We start from the raw sequence: 14,216 nt of genomic DNA on the forward strand, positions 1-14,216 counted from the left end.
ATGGAATACAACATCTGCTTTTTAGCTTATCTATTATTCTAGTTTGCGTGTTGGCTGTGGCTGGTACAGCTTACCAGGATCTAGAATTCGTACTTTTTGTCTATTCTTGTTTGTTGCATTCTTAAAGAGAGGTAAGCTTTTTTCAATCTGCCTTTCAGTTCACTTACCCAGGAGCTGGGGCAGTCAACTAATATGGGCATACTGAAATTGTTGACTTGGTTTTCAGTGCCTTTTCAAATTGTTAGCTATCAGTAGCAAATTTGATTCTGAAATGATGCAAAATCTGATTTGGTTTCCAAATCCTCTTATTTGCTTCATCATGGAAATAAATGAATTAGAATCAGTACTTCTGGCTCAATAGGTGTGGGAACTTGTATGTCTTACTGAATTCCACTCTTCACCAGTATAATTGATAGTTAAGGAAGTTTCCATTCAACATTGTCAATGCTGATCATAATCAATAGTTTTGCTTTTGATACCAATCCAAACACAAGTGTGTATTAAGCTGTGCACCATTCTAAAATTAGTGATGTGCACTGTTTAACAGTTAATGTAACATTTGGAGACACTGCTGAAGTTTTTGGAGAGAGAAGGAAGAAGAGGAGGGACTTCTCAGGATGGACAAATGTAGACACAACGCTATTCCTTTTTTTGAGCCAGGATGGACTAATTTGTAGGTTCTCTCCTATGTCTGTGCCTGGTCTTCAGGAAATCTTCCATTCCTTGTTAAGTCTTTCTCTCTGGAGTCTGTTGGGTAAAAAATAATGAGCAAGTATATTCTGGTGTAGCTGTGTAATTTACAAACATAACTAATTTAGCTTTACAAAATTTTAAAGATTGATAATCCTGACTATTGACAAAATACAGTTGTATAACACATAGATGCCAACCAGCATGTTGCATACTGCAACTCATGAAATTAGTGAGCCAAGACACAGCCCTGTGAAATGCTGGCCTCTTCCAGGAAATGTTGATTATGAGTAGAAGGATGTCAGCTTTTAAAAAGGCTGTCTTGATTTATACATATGTTTTAAGCATTTGGACTAACATGAACTGGTCTTTGCCCCTGCTCTCAAGCCTTACTATCTTCAAGTAGTACAGCTGCATGCAAAGTCAATGAGAATGATTCCATATTAAGTTATGGACTATACTCGGGCTAGCTCAGGAAAATGGGAATAGCATATTTCCATGATTTTTTTCCAGCCACTTTTAGTTATTCACTGCTTTTGGGGGATCTGGCAGCTGACTGACAGAGAAATGCGGCTTTCTACTCCCAAATGTTGTGAGTTATTAGATTCAGAAGGGCATATTCAGTCCACCATGCATATACCCTTCTGCCGCTGTAAGGCTGATTTGAACTGCCACGTTTATGTTTAGCAAAGAAAATAAAATCCAAACCACACAACAGACCTTCTTAGTGATTATATTGTTCATGTTCTCTCTCCATTTACCTTCTGTAGCCTGATGTGCTTGATGCTCCATTCCAAATAGAAAAGAAACCCAGTCCTTTAAGCCTCTTTATCACTTTTGATCTTTCATCTGCATACATCAGCAGGATGATAAATGTGAATGGCACAGGAACATTCTGCCCTCATACACAGGCATCCAGCTTGCTTGCTATAATAAAGAGTGACATTTGGTTTTGTCTCTGAAAGTATCAATAACTCTTTTGTAATTGTGATGCAGAACTAATGTTTCACTTATTTACATTTCAAGTCTTTTTGCATGCAGAAGTGAATAAAAAGATACACAAAATGTAGCATGTAAAAACTGTTTCTCACCCACTTTATAAAAAGTAAACGTTGAACATCTTTTTCAGGATGTGAATATTTCTGAACTTATGAAGAAGCTAGATATTCTTGGAGATAATGGGGTAACAAATTTTAAATTTCAAATATACCTCTAGTTTTATGGTTATTGTAAAGCAGGTTTGTTTGGTTTTTTTCCCACAAATAATAACATTCAAGAAAATGCACAGTACGATTTTTATATGGCTATGTTTGTAAGAACAATATGAACGGTTAGTTATTACATTTACAAACTTGAAAGAAAACCTTTCAGTTAAATAAATGCTAGTGGAAAATGTATTTTCTCAAGGGAGGATTTGATTTTAGCTGAATGACGTGGAAAAAAAGCACTGTAGGAGGCAAAGGAAAAAATACAAGTTAGGGGAGAAAAATCATAACTAAGACAAAGCCAGACCAAGTTATTCCTGAAGTTTCCCTCTTGAGAAGTAGTAGTATCACCTATTACTGTGAAAGATGCTTCTGCCAGGAGTGGATTTTGTGGAAGAAAGGACAAGGATAACTTCTTCCCTTTCTTTCCCGTCTATTGCCAAATAAATCATAAAGTCCTGGTCATGCAGTTGGGACAGAAACATCCATGGAGTTGGGTCCAGTTTCTAGGTAGCTTTAACAGCAGTTTTAGGTCTTTATAATACTAATTTTAAGATCTAGATTTACTTTTTTTATGTTGAAAGTTCTGTGGAGGTTTCTGTGGTGCTTGCTCTTTCTTTGCATTGCTTTCATTAGTGGGAAGCCTAGCTCTGAAGTGCATGAGGGGGTGGTTCACTTGCTGCAGGGCTATATTCCAGTGAACAGGCATTTTTCTGCCCTGGGGGAGGGAAGATAAATAGAAATTTCAAAAGCCCTGTCAGAAACCAGTTCATTTTCACTGAATAATGAACCATTTGAAAAGTGTTATGGGGAGTGGTGTACTGAAATAAAATCCTAAATGTTACAGCTGATCTATTCTTTCAAGTACAGTTAAATTTATTGCTGTGTTAAAGGATGAATTTAAAATCCAATTAAAATGCATCTTTTTGTATTTTAGAATTTGAGAAATGAAGAACAGGTTGCAATAATCCAAGCTGGGACTGTGCTTTCCCTGTGTGAAAAGGTAGAATTCATTAAAGATTTTTCTTTGTCTAAAGGCTGACCATGTCTTTCAAGATATCACATAATTGTGCCAGGGAAGCATGACTTTTCTCTTCAGGTTGTCTGGATTGGAGCAAGTATTCATCCTTACATGACTGTTGGGATTGTGATGTCTTGAGGTAAAATCAAACTTACAAAATAAACACAATTTAAAAATGGAAACATGTGCTGGAGACATTCCCTTAGCATAAAGTACTAAGAAGACACTTGACAAAAGATACTTAATTCTCAGAAGTGCCAGTGTCCTCAGCTCTACAGGAACAGGGTGCTGTGATGTCCTCTGCAAGTCCTACACCCATGGTCCAGTTTGAGTTTATTTCTTTGTACGACTGAAAAAGCTCCTGTGTTCCTTTCCTCTGTAAGTTAGAGATCTTATAGACAGCAAAGAAGCAGTTTGTACAAGATAGGTAGTCAGTCGGGTCACTTACTTCTGCATGACTCTCTCCATTACAGAGAATAAAATCTGTATATGACTAAAGACGACATTTAGAACTCTCCTCTTTAATCAGAATAAGCCTTGTCTGTCCTTTTCATAGGCTTCTATTAAATCTTTCCTAGATACATTTTTTTTCAAATTCAGAATCAGAACTTTAAAATTAAAACTTGAGCATTTTCTAATAATTGCCTCAAGTGTTATACTTTTGATTATCTACTTACACAAATACCTTAATGGAGATAATCTAAATTAGGTAATTTCATAATCATTGATTTTAAGTGACTAATTAATATAAACAAAATTAAAATAAGGAAAAGTGTTAAAATCCCTATACTTTTAATTGCTTTATAGCATTAAAATGAGGAGGTGATGATCACAGGCCCCGTACACAAAGCTGAGCTAGTGGCCACACTTCAGGAACTGGATTAGTTTATTATTGCTCCAGTCAGTTAATGCTTGTGCAGAAAGTACAACTGGGATTAGGGAGTTTGTTTAATTTTTGTAAGAGTGGTGCAGAATAGAGCATAGACCTTGTAATCTATAAATTATTTCCAGTACCAACTAATCACAGCAGTAAGGGACTGGAAGCTTTGGCAGCTGAAACGTTTCCTTAAATGAATAGAAGCATACAATTACAGTGGAGGCTTTGTTTTTTTATGGTAAAATTGGTTTATAGTTTAACTACACTCTTTTTCTTCTTTTTTTTTTCCATTTGACAAAGGTTCCTAATTTGTCTTAACAAAATTTTTGTGATTTTATCAGATAATCTGGTTACTACAGAAATTGAACGCTCCATCAGCAAAATGGAGATTTCAGGGTTTTTTTTGTATAGGTAAATAGATGACATTTAAAGAACGAGATGAAAATAGTTTGTGTTATCTGTGGGTTTTTGCAAAGTCCCTCACAGTAACCTGATAAATCCAAGCTGATAACAAATTCAATCAAGAGGATACTCTGAGAAGCAGGAAGCCTTTTCCTGTTTTTCCTGGTGTACGTTTAAGGTACAAGCTAATCAAATGGCTCTGAGTTTCTCAATAACTACTGTGTCCAAAGTTTACCAAAAGACAGGATAACAGAAACCAGCCTTATGCTGTCCTTAATAAAATGAACACAATACCACATTTCATAATACAGAAAAAAAAAAATCAGACAAAATCTGCTAAGTAAGACTGGATAATTGTTTTAACATAAATTGTATTGGATGCATATACTGAATTTGGATTAAAGGAAATTTAAAGCACCTCCGCTGCCTCCTCCAGAGTAAGGTAACCATCTCAGGTGTCCCTTTAAATAAGGGCCAGACAGCTCTTCTTGTGCATTCCTATAGTGTCTTAATTACAATAAACTATCATGTATAATAATCTCATAGTAAGATATTTTGGTATTACAGACATAGACTTTGTAATAGTTATGTTCACATGTGCTAATTAATCACAGTCAGTGATTATTTAGATCACATCCATTACACTTGGCCACCAGAATTGATCTTTTGGAAATAAAGCTGCCAGGCAAGGAAAGTTTCTGGGTTCTGCTGGCACAATTCCAGAAGCTTATTTTGAATGCTAGGACTGATTACAACTAACTCCTAAAATACATGGTTGTCTCTTTCTTGTCTTTGGTTCCAGAAAGGTTTACAGGCAAAGAAGATTAGAATCAGCCTTTAGTTTTGCATATCGTTCATACCTTAAAATAAAATTAGACCTCTAATTCTTGTAAATAAACACTTATTTGCAAATATAGAGGGTAGCTGTGAGAGATGATGAAGACTTCCCATTCTACTGATTTCAACGGTTCAGAATGCTCACTGTATTGCTGACTCCTTTACTAGCGATGAGGCATTCCTTAGCAATATCTTCAGTCTGTTACCTTCAAAATGAAGAAAAGAAAGATGATGAATATACAATCACTGGGGAATATGGTGTTCCTGTTCACTTTTCATAGCTCTGCACAAAGCTACTAAATAGATAAAAACAGTTTCCATTTTTATCCTCCAGTCTCTTGAGTAATGGAAGGTCCAAAATGAATTCACATTTTGCTTATTTGTAAACTTATGTTTGCAGATTCCAATCTAAATCTTTGTTAAAACAAAAATAAAATACATGTCATTAATTTTTTTGAGTCTGAACTCAATCCACCAGAATGCTAAATTAAAAAAGGTTATCTGCAACCTTACAAAAAGAATTAAAATAAATAGGAATAATCTAATGTTAGTAAGCAGACCAACAAGGAAATGAAATAAAGCAAGTCAGAACTGAGCATTCCTATTCATTCCTATGAAGTTAAATGCTGAATATTAGTATAATCCTAGTGATGGATAGTAATTAAGCAATAACCTTGTGTACATATATTTAGCCATTACAATATGTAATTTTGCTTTTGGAATGCAATGGCCATTCTTCTTCATTCTGATGGCTTTGTTTACCACCTGAATGGTAAGGGATTCTCAGCAGCCACTGCATGAACTTCCATCTGTCTGTCCATTTCATTTTTCCCTCTACATTACTGTTGTTTTAGAAGTGAGCCTCTTCCCACAAAAGGTGCAGCAGACTGCAAAACGAAGGATCAAGTTTGCTACCTTGTCTTTTGTTTAAATTGCCAGCTAGAGAAATGTAGGACTGATGCCCTGAAGCCATATGGTGGTTTTGCAAATCAGGCAAAGCAGCACTGAGTATACCAAACTGAAAACAATCAGGTTTATTTTGCATTCTTGCCCCAACTCTATTTTGTACCTTCAACTTTACAGGGGGAAAATAGTTTATTGTAGGAAAACAACCTCCATATGTTACTTTAGTATGTTTCTGCAGTCCTCCATTCTGGCTATGTTTTTATAACCTGCTTATTCATGTGTAACTTCAAAGTGAATAGATAGTAAGGGGGAAGCAAATGCCTCGGAGTGATGGCAACAAACTTGCAAAATGTTCAATGCACATTTTTTAAAAGCTCTTTCTTTTTTCTTTTTTATTTTTTCCTCTTCACACTGCTGTGTTCATGTAGTGGCTAAAACAGATAGAGGGGACAGAAGCTGCACTGACACAGAAGATGTTAGACCTGGAGAATGAAAAGGTAAGGAATAACTAAAAATGTAATTCATTTAGCTAAAACTCATCTCAAGGGAGTGTTTATAAAGTTACTCAAAGGTTGACTTGCTGCCTTTCTCTGCTTAATAGAGATTGCTTCATGGTAAAATAGGCAAGAGGTTCTAGAACCATTTGTTTGTATTCTTTGGGCTAGGAGGGAACTGTCCAACCTACATAGAACAAAAATAGCAAATTATATACACATTCGGGCACAAAGGCATAGCTTTATAGAGCATTTTAACCAAATGGTGTGAAATTGTCCTTGTGCTTTGTGTATTAATTTGCCTGGCAACAGCATCATCTTTTTATTTTTGGGGTCATGTCAGTAAAACTGCCAAGGCTATTCCTTCACTTTCTATTATTCAGCTTCTTGATGTGTTGTAGAGACCTCTTACTCCAGATGTCCTTTCTTGCCCCAAGGTCTTCATACTTAAAACCAGAATGTTTTCTCAAAAGCAGTTCTGTCTTGCGTAACAAAATTAATGTAATACTGACCTTATTTTTCCATATGTTGAACCATGAGTGTTTGGAATGAGTGTTTGGTTTTATTGGTTTAACATGCATGTGCTTTTCATCTTCAAATGGCTTTAAAAATACTGATTAATCCTTGCCACACCTTTTACAGGCAGATAAGCAATCAGCATTACATTCTTCTTAAAGAATGAAAAACTGGGCCAGGGAGGTTAAGTGATTTGCCCACGAACACTGAAGAAGTGCCTATTTGGGCCACAATTAAAAGAGCAGTGCTCAGACTGTGGTCTCTGTTGAGTGTAGACTGTCATACTGGTTTTACTTTAAAATAGATATGATCCTTTCCACACTTAGTATTTATCTATTGTAAACTCTTGTTATGCAAAAATGCAAATGTTTTGGAGAGGGAAAGTGCCCACAAGTACTGGACTCTTTTATAAAAGGATTTGGAAAACAGCAGTTTCTTTCTAACTTGGTTTATTATCTTCCCATTTATTATCTGTGATATTTTCAAGTCTTCCTCTAAGTAGTTCTGCATTTCTGTAGCAATGCAATCTGAAAGTCTGCATTGCCAATAAACCATTCAATTGTGAAAGTAGTTTAGAAACAATATTCTAGCATAACACTTTTAGAAGTGCTGACCACTGGTTTAGCTGTCCTTGAAACCATGTTAAGAGATTGAGATCCTATTCTTGTGTCCTTCCCTCTTGCTTCTTTGTGGCCAGCTTTTACAATAGCTTTTTGAGAAGCAACATGATCAGGGCAGCTGATTTACTATTCTGGGATCTGCTGGTAGCTCTGACCCTCTCTATAGCCTTGGACAAACCAGTCTGCTTCTCTGGTGTCAGACACTTGTAAGCACACTGGGATCAGGCCTATCCTTTACTGTGCGTTACACAGTGGACTGTGGTATTGCATCTTTACAACAGCCATACAGCTGTTGCTGCAATCCACATAAGAAAATGATGCCACAGTGGTAGTCAAAGTGGGATTCAATTGCATAAGCATGATGTCTAATGCCATATTACATTCTTCAGAGTTTTGAAGATGTCTGCAAAGGGCTGAGAAATATATCCTACAGGACCTGCTACAGACCCCTGTCATTCTCAACCAACCCCTGAAGTATCATATTCTAAAATGCCTATAATAGCAACAGATCCCTAAATGTACATGTCTGAAGGTAGATTTTGGCTAAATAAGTGGATTTGGTGAAATCACATATAGAATCATAGAATAGTTAGGGTTGGAAAGGACCTTAAGATCATCCAGTTCCAACCACCCTGCCATGGGCAGGGACACCTCACACTAAACCACGCCACCCAAGGCTTTCTCCAACCTGGACTTGAACACCGCCAGGGATGGAGCATTCACAGCTTCCTTGGGAAACCCATTCCAGTGCCTCACCATCCTAACAGGAAAGAATTTCCTCCTTATATCCAATCTAAACTTCCCCTGTTTAAATTTTAACCTGTTACCCCTTGTCCTGTCACTACAGTCCCTAATGAAGAGTCCCTTCCCAGCATCCCTATAGGCCCCCTTCAGATCCTGGAAGGCTGCTATGAGGTCTCCACGCAGCCTTCTCTTCTCCAGGCTGAACAGCTCCAACTTCCTCAGCCTGTCTTCATACGGGAGGTGCTCCAGTCCCCTGATCATCCTCGTGGCCTCTTATGGACTTGTTCCAACAATTCCATGTCCTTTTTATGTTGAGGACCCCAGAACTGCACACAATACTTCAAGTGAGGTCTCATGAGAGCAGAGTAGAGGGGCAGGATCACCTCCTTTGACCTGCTGGTCACGCTCCTTTTGATGCAGCCCAGGATACGGTTGGCTTTCTGGGCTGCGAGCGCACACTGAAGCCGGCTCATGTTCATTTTCTCATCATCCAACACCCCCAAGTCCTTCTCCGCAGGGCTGCTCTGAATCTCTTCTCTGCCCAACCTGTAGCTGTGCCTGGGATTGCTCCAACCCAGGTGTAGGACCTTGCACTTGACATGGTTAAACTTCATGAGGTTGGCACCAGCCCACCTCACAAGCGTGACAAGGTCCCTCTGGATGGCATTCCTTCCCTCCCACGTATCAACCGGGTGGTCCATCCATCAAATCGATGTCACTCCAATTTAGAGACAAGGATGTCATGTGGGACAGTGTCGAATGCTTTGCACAAGTCCAGGTAGATGACATCAACTGTTCTACCCCTGTCCATCAGTTCTGTAGCCCCATCATAGAAGGCCACCAAATTGGTCAGGCAGGATTTCCTGTTAGTGAAGCCATGCTGGCTGTCACCAAGCACCTTGTTGATTTTCATGTGCCTTAGCATGCCATCCAGGAGAATCTGCTCCAGGATTTTGCCAGGCACAGAGGTGAGACTGACTGGTCTGTAATTCCCCAGGTCATCCATTTTCCCCTTCTTGAAAATGGGGGTTATATTTCCCTTTTACCAGTTGTCGGGAGCTGACTGCCATGATTTCTCAAATGTGATGGCCAGCAGCTTAGCAACTTCATTCGCCAGCTCCTTCAGGACCCGTGGATGGATTTCATCAGGACCCATGGAATTGTGTATGTTCAGATTTTTAAGATGGCCTTGAACCAGACCCTCTCCTACAGTGCGCCTGGGGTCGTCATCTCACAGTCCCTGTGTCTGCCTTCCAAAATAAATAAAATAATATATAATAAAACTCACCAGACCAGCGACATTTTTCTGTACTGTTAATAAAACCTACAATTAATCATCTTAAGAACTCTATGTATTTACTTTGACATTTATTCTATATGTTGAAGAAATGCAGGAGTTTGTTAAATAGAAAAAAGAACTGGAAAATGATAGATTACATCACAGGGCTTCTCTGCTTTCTGGTCTACTACTGAATTTTTTGAGCATGAAAACCTGCATTGAAAGAAAATCAAATCAAATAACTATTTTAAATTCTACTTACTACCACTCAAAACACTCTCAAGGCATGTTTTGTAAGAGCACTATCACTAGTCAGTTCTTGCTTGACAACTCAGACAACTGTTCAAATGTCCGCCACTGTCTTGCAATGTTATGCTTTTGAATGTTGAATTTACTGAAATCTGAGTCTGTGTTTGTATATATATGTATGTGTGTGTATGTATAAAAACTATAGAAATATTTTAGATGTTTATATTTAGCTATATATTAGTTTTATGTTTTTTCTATGTTTACATACATATACATGTATATAAAAACCTGTGAAAGTTAGTGGGTTTTACTTTTAAAAACAAAAGCGAAAAATCCCTCTAAATCCTAGGTACCTGGAAAACTTCTTCCGCTCTCTAGCTAGTCACTTAACCTCTCTGAGCCTCACTTTACCTGTTTCAAATTGGCTTCCTGCCTTCACAAGTTGAGAACTGTTTCTTTCTTCCTTCAGCTGTTTCAGTACTGTGTTGGGGAGTGCAGCTGCAGAACCCAGCCGTGGCCCTGCATGTTCTGGTTTCCTCCCTAGAAGAACACACTAGACAATGCAGAATAGGGTTCACCCCATGATTTCTTTGAGGGTACACATTGGACATTGTCAGAAAAGCCATGAACTGTCCTCACTTGTGTTTCTCTCTTCTTTCCCTTGGCCTGCTCCATGCAAGTTATGGCTATTGAACACATGCATTCACATTCCTATTCACCTTTCAGCTGTTGTGTGCACTTCTGTCAGGTCAAGGCAGGTTTGTACACTGCAGGTCAATGCTATCTAGGTACAACTCGCTAATATTATACGTGCATTTTAAGTACTAATACTGTAAATTTGATATTCCAAATATACTCAGGATGAATGTGGTCATTGGCTATACATATTTTTTTGCTTTCAAGGGAAAGTTCACATAAAAATAATGGCATTTATGGTTCTTCACGAATTAGGATAAAGAACAAACACTTCGTTGTTTTTATTATTGCTCAGGACCTGTTCAGTAAACAGAAGGGTTATTTAGAGGAAGAACTCGACTACAGGAAACAAGCTCTGGACCAGGCATACATGGTAGGAGAAGAAGTCATTACATGTTCATGTTTGAAAAGATTTGATATAATACAGGTTTTCTTTTTTAATTATAAATAAGGTTCTTTTTTAATTGATTTCTTTTTCTGCCAGAATAGGACATCAAATATTACTTACATGAAGACTTAGGAAATGGATTATAGTATTTCAAAGTGTAATGTTTTTCCAATGCATTTTTTTATTCTAAAATATGTGAACATATTGTTAGTTCATCTGCAATGGGAAGTGCTGGTTTATGTGTCCACAAAACCATGACTGATAAAACGCACCAGAAATTATAGTCAGAACTTTTCCAATACTGCTTTTCCCTAAACATTTGTAAATATTACTGCTGCTAACCTCCTATCTTAAGTTGGGAATGCCTGCTGTTCCTATGCCATTCCTCCCTGTGTGGTCTTATTCAACCTTACTAGTTTTCAAAAGGGAAGCTGCAACCTTGCCTCCTCTCAGGCTAAGCGACGATTGCAAACTGGTGAAACTGCACACCCAACTTTGTTCATAACGGGACTTCAGGAAATGAAAATTCCTGAAGAATTATTTATACTTTGTAAATATCTCTTATGAGGAAAATGTCTTCAGAAAAGAAGCAGGGTCTAGTGCTCAGAGAAGATAACAGAACTAAAAGCAAGCAGGCTCTATTTCTAGCACTTTGACCTTGGGCAAGCCATTTAACCTCTCTGTGCAGCTGTTTATGCATCACTAATATGGATAGAATTACCTACCTCACAAAGGTGATATGAGGGCTAAATGGATGATGTCAGATGTTCTTGATCCAAGTATTGTCAGTCTGGATGCTGTTTTTTTAATAGCATCATACTAACCCAAATTATCAGGAATCACTGCCATGATACCTTTCTTCTTTTACTCTTGGGAATACAGTTCTCCATGCGAATGTGAAGTTTTCCTGTGCTCTCTGCTTTGCAAGTCCCGCTCTTTTGGTCAGTGCATGAGAATCTGGTTAGCAATCTGACAAATGGCAAGAGACTGATGAGGGATTAGTGTTCCTCTTCATTGCTGATGACAACTTGGAACTGAGCCAGTCACGTAGACATTGAGGAAAGGATCGCAGGATAGTAGGGCCAGAGAGAGGAAGACAGTAAGATTTCTGTTTTTCACAGTTCTCCCTGAGGGCTTTATATTTTACAGGATAGCTTAACAATTCAGTTGCAGTTGAAGGAAATCTGTTAGTTTGTATTAATTTTGTAATGTTCTGTATCAGTAGTTGGGGTTTTATCAGGTATTGAATGCAGAACTGTCATCTCATTCTTTCTTAAATAATAGAAATCAATCATTTACTAGAATGGGAAGCATCACCTGGGTGTAAATCAGTGCTGGGACGCTACATGCACTCTTTGTGGAATGCTCCTCACTGCTCACAACTGCTGCTTTCTGTCTACCTGTCTGTGTCTGTCATTCCCTCCTGCCTAAGGCTTCACTTGCTAGCCTTCTCCTCTAGCTGTTGGTGGGTCATTTGCTTGCTGGATTCAAATGGCAGCCTGTCTATATGTGATTTGGGTTGCATTAGAAAATCCAGGAGCTGGAAGCCACGCTGTATAATGCCCTGCAGCAGGATCCAGGAAGGTGGGCAAGCGAGTCGCTGACTGAAGCCCAGAGGGAGGATTTGCGAGCTGCAGTGGAGAAGGTGCGGCGGCAGATCCTGAGGCAGAGCCGTGAGTTTGACAGCCAGATCTTGCACGAGCGAATGGAGCTGCTGCAGCAGGCACAGCAGGTAATCCTGGTTCTCTCTCTATCCCCTTGTTGGTGTTACCTCTGTGGTTGCCACCACTGCCCATTCAACAGCATCGCTTCACCCTCACCTTGTTGAGTTACGCTTAGTCTATTTGTACTGCTCCTGTGTCAAGGAGTTGAGGACCCGGCTGCGCTGGGCGTGGAACACAAAACGAGTCACTGTCTCACTGCAAGGTCCTGTTGCGCCATCTGTTTCATGTGTGTACAACCACACAGTCTTCCACAGGACTCCAAGGGGAGCTTATTGCAAGTTTAAGGCTTAAATTAGAAAAACACAAATGGAACATTTTAAGAGAGTGAAAAGGTACGAAAAGAGGAAATGCAGGAGCAGCAGTTACAGGAGTCCAGGTTTTATATCCCTCCCACTCCCCTTTACTTCTTTTAGCTAGTTGTGAAATCTTTTATATAAAAAACAAAAGAACTACACCCCCCAAATAAAACCCCAAACAAACCAGGAAGTTTTTTAAAAGGCCATTCACAAGCCTTCCCATGTTTAAATTAGTTCAGAAAAGACTTGTCTGTCTAAATCACTTTCTTAAGGACAAATATTGGCAACCTGAAGTAAGGCAAGGTCCTGCCCTATGGAAGAATGGTAATTATTTACCATTGGTAGGATTGCTAGTTTTTCTGTGCAAATATTCATGGAAAGAAGAGAGTTGCATTTCTCAGGATGTTAATTATTCTAGCCAAAATCATTGTTCCTAAGGATTTTGGTTCCTCTTTACAGCAACCTCTGGAAGCTGCACCCTCATAGTAAAGAATTTCTTCCTTATATCTAATCTAAATCTACCCTTTTTTCAGTTTAAAGCCATCACCCCTTGTATTAAACCCCTCGCTAAACACCCTTGTAAAAAAAACTGTCTCCAGCTTTATCGGCTTGTGGTGCCAGTGTTAGAGTTGTGTACTGACTTCATTCAGGTCTCCTTTCTCTATTCCTTCACTATGTTCCTTTGGTTTAGAACACGTAACACTGAGATCAGGACATGAATTCTTTTAATGGGTGTCAGATAAGCAATGGTGAAGAGAAAGCTGTAGAAGGTAGACAGCAGCTGTCTCTAAAAATGTCAGAGGGGGAGAGTAAATATATGCAATTTGTTAAATAAAGATAGAACCAGAAGTCATTAGCTTAGTGTTATTAGTGTAGCTAATTAGTGAGAATGGGTTTTTGTTGATAGTCTCTTAGGCAGTCCATTTTGCTAGCCAGGCTGTCAGTGTTTTGCTCAGAACAATAACGCCGTGCTTTTCAGTGACATTTAGTGGGTATAAGAATGATGATGTGTGTTGACTCATGCCTGTGCATCTAAATAATAAACATTTTCAGTTTTTTACATCAGACTATATACAGTTTGGTCCTTTGCTTCTACCACACATAAAGCTTGACACTGTTTGGCTAGGACCTTCTTGTAACCCTTGTTGGAGTGCATTTTTGGGAGACACCTGTGCAGCTGGACTCACATAGTATTGGCACATAGGAAGGAAAACTAGGCATAGATTTGTGAAGGGAAAAGGTTGTTCCTGAGGACTCAAAATCAATACTATG

The 14,216-nt window shown here is 38.6% G+C and overlaps 1 protein-coding gene across 2 annotated transcripts in view; it reads left to right on the top strand.

Moving 5' to 3' along the window:
• The window catches only part of JAKMIP1 (janus kinase and microtubule interacting protein 1), a 139,302-nt gene that overhangs the window by 105,381 nt on the left and 19,705 nt on the right, over positions 1–14,216 (top strand). For both annotated transcript variants that reach the window (XM_062636343.1, XM_062636342.1), the window contains 5 exons: positions 1,820–1,873; positions 2,833–2,898; positions 6,367–6,435; positions 10,832–10,909; positions 12,453–12,656. In XM_062636343.1, the coding sequence (XP_062492327.1) occupies positions 1,820–1,873; positions 2,833–2,898; positions 6,367–6,435; positions 10,832–10,909; positions 12,453–12,656 (471 nt within the window). The remainder of the gene's footprint in view (positions 1–1,819; positions 1,874–2,832; positions 2,899–6,366; positions 6,436–10,831; positions 10,910–12,452; positions 12,657–14,216) is intronic.

Source organism: Pezoporus occidentalis, unplaced genomic scaffold (assembly GCF_034315485.1).
Source record: "Pezoporus occidentalis ecotype Australia unplaced genomic scaffold, CSIRO_AGI_Poc_V1 ctg48, whole genome shotgun sequence".
Taxonomy (NCBI): domain Eukaryota; kingdom Metazoa; phylum Chordata; class Aves; order Psittaciformes; family Psittacidae; genus Pezoporus; species Pezoporus occidentalis.